The sequence below is a fragment of the Pteropus vampyrus genome, unplaced genomic scaffold (assembly GCF_000151845.1).
Source record: "Pteropus vampyrus isolate Shadow unplaced genomic scaffold, Pvam_2.0 Scaffold149, whole genome shotgun sequence".
In the NCBI taxonomy this organism is placed as follows: domain Eukaryota; kingdom Metazoa; phylum Chordata; class Mammalia; order Chiroptera; family Pteropodidae; genus Pteropus; species Pteropus vampyrus.
Window position 1 is genome coordinate 2,113,008 of NW_011888930.1, and position 6,000 is coordinate 2,119,007.

Below are 6,000 nucleotides of genomic sequence, written 5' to 3' on the forward strand. Positions count from 1 at the left end.
TCTAGTAACACAATGGTTTTTAACTCAATATAATGCATAAGAACCAAAACTTTTTCAAGCCATCCAAATATCCAGAAGAAAACACAGTTAAATACACACTATACTTGTCCTACGGTGGTCAGGGTTTTAATCGAATTGTCCACCACGAATGCTATTGACTTCAAAATCATATAGTCTGTGTGTCAATCAAGCTCTCAAGATCTCTAAGTCTCATTTCACTTACCTGAGATCATTCACAGTTTATAAAACACAACTATAAAGCTAACCAAAGAAATGTATTAGGTCCAGAGGAAATGGCTTTAAGTGGGGGAAAACAAACAAACAAACAACTCTTGAATCAACTTTACAGGTAAATAATTTTCTACAAAAAAAAATAAATTTTGCTTCTTTCTAGTGCAAGATCCCTAATTCAACAATCTCATAGCTCTGTACAAGCTTAAGAGCAAGTAAAGTGATCATTCAAATTACAGTTTCAGAGACCCTATTCTTTTCTCTATCACTGTAGATTTTGATTCTGCTGAAAACCATCAAAATTTTGGGTCACCAAATTTAGTTATAGAATCAATTTTTTACAAATATGGTGGGATTTGAACTGAACATCAGATAAATTAGTGTTCAAAGTTATAAAAAGCAAATATTTTGAGTGTAAACAATAGTATTAACCTTATTGTTGACATACTTGCTGTATTCACATTAAGCTCTCCTTTGTTTTTATATTCAAAATTAATTTGACCATATATATATACATATATATATGTATGTATGTATATATATATATATATTTTTTTTTTTGCAAATCACTTCAATCTTTTTTTTAAGAGTTGGCAAAGAGATGTAGAATATAAATAAGTCATGCATAATTATTTTTGGAATACAACAATCTTCACCTGTTTTTCTCATGAATCTTTAGAATTTCATTTGTCTGTTGAAGAAGTTGCTTCTCTAGTTTGTATGTTGATAATGAATTCTCCAACAGTTGAATTTCAAGTCGAGAAGTTTGATTTAACACCTGAAGATAAAAAACAAAAACATTTCAAACTCCCATCACAAGGAATGAAAACAATTATCTTGGGTTTTATATTTAGCTGTATTTTCTTTTAAATTAATATTTCTTCCAGAATATTTAATCAAGTGGTCTACATTCTATTAATTAATGTTTCTTAAATATTATATTCATTTGATATTGAGGTTGTAGTTGAATGAAAAAACTGAGTCATTAAATCCATTTTCATACTTAAATATGTGTCCTGAATCCCTAGGATACTTCATTATGCTAGTTGCTTTATACATATTGTCACCAATGTTTACAAGTGTAAAATGAGTACAAGGTCTTACATATTGTGCATAATTAATAATAACTAATAGGTATGTAAATTATGCTTGCCTTGATCCATCACCTTACCATCAATTAGAACCACCAATTAGAACCGTGCCACAACCTTTGACACAGTTTAGCCAGATTCATGATCACACATTTATTGAACACCTATAATGTTAGGTCATGTCAGCCCTTCTAGAGGTCATATTATTTTATAGAATGGGTACCTGTTAAAGGAGTAATTATTATCACTTTATAAATGAGGAAACGGGTTCAGCAAGTGGCTAAAATCCACCTACGAACAAAAGAAAGAGCTGTGTTTCAAACCTAGATAGTGTGACTCTAATTCTAATGATCTATACAGAAAACTAAGAAGAGGGAGAGTCAAACTATCTTAGTCTGGGTCTTAATCTGAGTAAAGTGACCAGGAACTCAGATCACACTGAAGATAAGATTGTAGTTATTCTTCCAACTGCACTACACTGAGTCCTCTAGAAACTATAAATGTTTGACTCATTTTGAATCATGAAGACTCACATCATGAGTTAAGCTTCAATATAACGTGAGTCTGTGAGCTGTGCACGCAAACTCACTCATAGTCTGAGCACACGTTGCTTAGAAGATGCCTTCAAACTGTGCCAGGGTCCTTGTACCTCCCTGTCTTTGTCTTGCCTCCCACCCACTTCCTGCTTAAGGAGGTAAAGGGGGCAATGGAGAGGTACAGTTTTAAAAGCTCCCCATATTATTTGAAAACTTTTACAACCATTACATCTTTGTGAGAACTACTTATTGAAAGGGGTCTGGGAAACCTTTTGAAAAGTCAATATCAATCTAAAGGGTCTTCCTTCAAAAATGACACCATTAGTGCTTTCCTTCTTTTTGTAGCAGATCTAAACCTATGTCAGATGCACATAGAAAATCTTTTCAAAATATACTGATATGAACAGGGCTGAGCTGGGCTACAGAAAATTGCGAAAGGAGATATGTTTTGGGGGGAGCAGGAGAGAAACTAGGGTGATAAAAGAGGGAATTGCCTCAGTTATAAAATTTAAGAAAGTGCCAAAAATCTTGGTAATCAAGAAAATAATATTTTAATACATTTAGAAAGGTCAAAATTTAAGCAAAAGAATTTATGTTGAACATAATATCATTTTAAAAGAAAGACAGTGTCTGCCCTTGAACATGTATGATTCAGTTTTACATGACTTGATCTCACTTCCTTCACCTTAGTCCCAGCCCTGCTGGGGGTGGGAGTGGTGGATGGAGGTGGATGGGTGGAGAAGAAAATAGTGAGATGGAACATTTGTGCTTTAAAACAATTTTAAGGGCTATGATTCTTGAATACGGTTGTCATGAATATGGATGTGAAAGCTGGTCTAAAAGTTACTACCACCTATCAAAATTATATTTGTGGAGTGTTTTAGAGTTTTTAGAAATATTTTCTTATTCTGAATCATTTCATCTGAGGAAAAACAGGAGCAAGAGAACCTGGGATTTAAAGATAGAGCTAGGAGCAGTTCAGAGGAAAAAATAGTAGAGAATGTAAAGATTAGGAATACACAAAATATAACTTTCGACTATTAAATATTTTTGTACAGGCAAGTTTTATGTTTGTTTATTAGCTAGAATGACAATTTATAAAATAATTAATAGGTAATGAGACATCTGTATCTTTTGGTGACACTTAGAATAAGGCTTGGCACAAAAAAGAAACTCAGTATTTACTGAATAAACAAAAGGTACATGTTTCACTGAATCAAACATATCATACGCCATGAAATGTTTTCTTGCTTCTGCTCAAGAAGGTGAAGTAAGTAAACACTGTACTTGCCTCCTCTTACAATCATATCAAAATTACAACTAACTTATAGAACAGCCATCATTGGAAGTCGCCTGAAGTCTAGCTGAATAAAAGTACTATGACTTGAAACATACAGAAAAGGTCACCTTGAGCCTGGTAGGAGGGGCAGAGACACAGAATGGGCTGGTTCCATACCCTCATATGGTGGTTGAAAATTGGGAGAGATATCTGAGCTGTGGTGGTTCCCCCCCCACCCCGCCCCGAAGAGACAGGGGTCCCAGCTCTACACCAAGCTCCTCAGCCCAGGGTTCCAGTGCCAAGAAGAGAAGTCCCCACAACTTCTGGCTGTGAAAGCCAGAGGAGACTGGCTGAGTGAGACAGAAGGTGGCTGGGGTCATAGAAATTTTCCTAAGGAGTCCAGGCAGACTTACTCTCTGATGGACTTACTCACTCTGAGCTCCAGCACCGAGGCAGCAGCTTGAAAGGTGCCAGGCACATATGAGAAGAAACTGAATTATCTGGATTCAGGGCGAGGGATAGAGGGGCAGCCTTCTCCCAGATATAAGTGCTGGTAGAATCCATTGTTTCTTTGTGGAGCCCTCTTCACTCCTGGCATGCAGATGCAGTTGGGCACCATATCTGAGTCTCCATCAACCTGGTTAACACAGGTCACTACACCCACTCAGGTGATTCCCTGAGACCCTGCCTCATCCAATTTGTGGGTCCAGCCAAGCCACTTCCAGTGACTTTTCCATACAAAGTCCTGTCTCATCTCATGCCTGAGGATACCTATAATTTAGGCCACTCTGCTAAGACCGGGAGATACAGCAGCATTACCTAATACATAGAAAAAAAGAAAAGAAAACAGAGGGAAGCAACCAGAATGGGAAGACAAAGAAACTTATCTCAAATGAAAGAACAGAACAAAGCTCTAGAAAAAGAACTAAACAAAATGGAGACAAGCAATCTATCAGATGCAGAGTTCAAAAGACTGGTTAAAAGGATGCTCAATGAACTTAGGGGGAGAATAGACAAATTCAGTGGACAGATAAAGAGCTTCCCAGACAAAAATAAGCTAAGGGAATTTGTCAACACCTAGTCAATATTACAGGAAATATTGGAGGGCTTCTTTAAGAAGAAGAAACATGTATCAAAAACAGGAATAAAGAATGGTAATAACTACATTCCTATCAACAAGTACCTCAAATGGAAAAGAATTAAATGTTCCTACTGAAAGACAGGGTGGTTGAATTGATAAGAAAACAAGACCTCTCCATATGCTGCCTATGAGAGACTCCTTTTAGATTAAAAGACCCCTACAAACTAAAAAGAAGGGAATAGAAAAAGACATTGCCTTGATAGACCTAGAGGGTATTGCCATGAATGAAGTAAGTCAAGGAAAGACAAATAGCACATGATTTCTTGTATATGTGAAATCTTAAGAACGAATTCGTAGATACAGAGAATATATTGAGGGCTACTAGATGGGGGGTTGGGAGGGATGGCGAAAGAGGGCAAAGGGATTAAGAAGTACAAACTGATAATTTCAAAACAGACATAGAGAGATAAATTGTAACATATGGAAAATAGCTAACAATGTTGTAATAAATATGTAAGGAAGAAGAGGGGTACCAGATTTAGTGGGGTGATCATTTTTTGAGATATATAGATATCTAATCACTATGCTGTATAACTGAAACTAATATATTATTGTATGTCAACTATAAGTGGAAAAAAAAAGCTTTCTAGACAAGAAAAAGCTAGAAGAGTTCATCAACACAAAACCAGTATTACAAGAAATGTTAGAGGGACTTCTAAAAGAAGAAGAAAAAAAAAGATTAAAAATATGAATAATTAAATGGCAATATGTATCTATCAACAATTACTTTAAATGTAAATGGATTAAATGCTCCAGTCCAAAGATAGGGTGGCTGAATGGGTAAGAAAACAAGACCTTTACATATGTTGCCTATAAGAGACTTGCTTCGCATCGAAAGACACACAGACTGAAAGTAAAGGGATAGAAAAAAGATATTTCATGAAAACAAAAACAAACAAACACAAAGCCATGGTAGCAATACTTATATTGGGCAAATAGATCTTAAATAAGGCTAGAATAAGAGACAAAGAAGGATCTAGTAAACCCACTTCTCGATATTCAGGCAAAGAAACCCAAAACGCTACTTCTAAGGGACATGTGAATCCAGATGTTCACTGCAGCATTACTTACAATAGCCAAAATATGGAGGCAATCTGGATGTCCAACAATAGAACCATAGATGGATGGATAAAGAAGAAGGGGCATATATACACAATGGAATATTACTTAGCCATAAAAAGCATGAAATCTTTGTCATTTGTAACAACATGGATGGACCTGGACGGTATTGTGCTGAGTGAAGTAAATCAGACAGAGAAAGACAAATGCCATATGATTTCACTTACATATAAAATCCAAAGAACAAAACAAACAAACAAACAAACAAAACAGAAACAAACTCATAGATACAGAGAACATTTTGATGGATGCTAGATGGGAGGGGCTTTGGGAGAGTGGGTGAAAAAGAGAAAAGGTTAAAAAGTAAAAATTGGTAGCTACAAAATAATCACAGGATATAAAGTATAGCATAAGGAACATAGTCAATAATATTGTAATAACTATGTATGGTGTCAGATGGGTATTAGATATGTCAGAGTGATCACTTCAAAAGTTGTATAAATGTCTAATCACCATGTTATACACTTGAAACTAATGTAATACTGTATGCCAACTGTAATTGAAAAATAAAAAATATTTTAAAAAGATAAAAATAAAAGGTAGATTCATCTAAAATAAATAAATAAATAAATAAATAAATAAATAAATAAATAAATTTCCCCT

General features: G+C 35.1%; 1 protein-coding gene across 4 annotated transcripts in view; it reads right to left on the reverse strand.

Moving 5' to 3' along the window:
• ANGPT1 (angiopoietin 1) overlaps positions 1-6,000 on the reverse strand; it is a 249,051-nt gene that overhangs the window by 97,207 nt on the left and 145,844 nt on the right. For all 4 annotated transcript variants that reach the window (XM_011369452.2, XM_023536147.1, XM_011369453.2 and 1 more), the window contains exon 3: positions 888-1,009. In XM_011369452.2, coding sequence (XP_011367754.1) covers positions 888-1,009 — 122 coding nt within the window. The remainder of the gene's footprint in view (positions 1-887; positions 1,010-6,000) is intronic.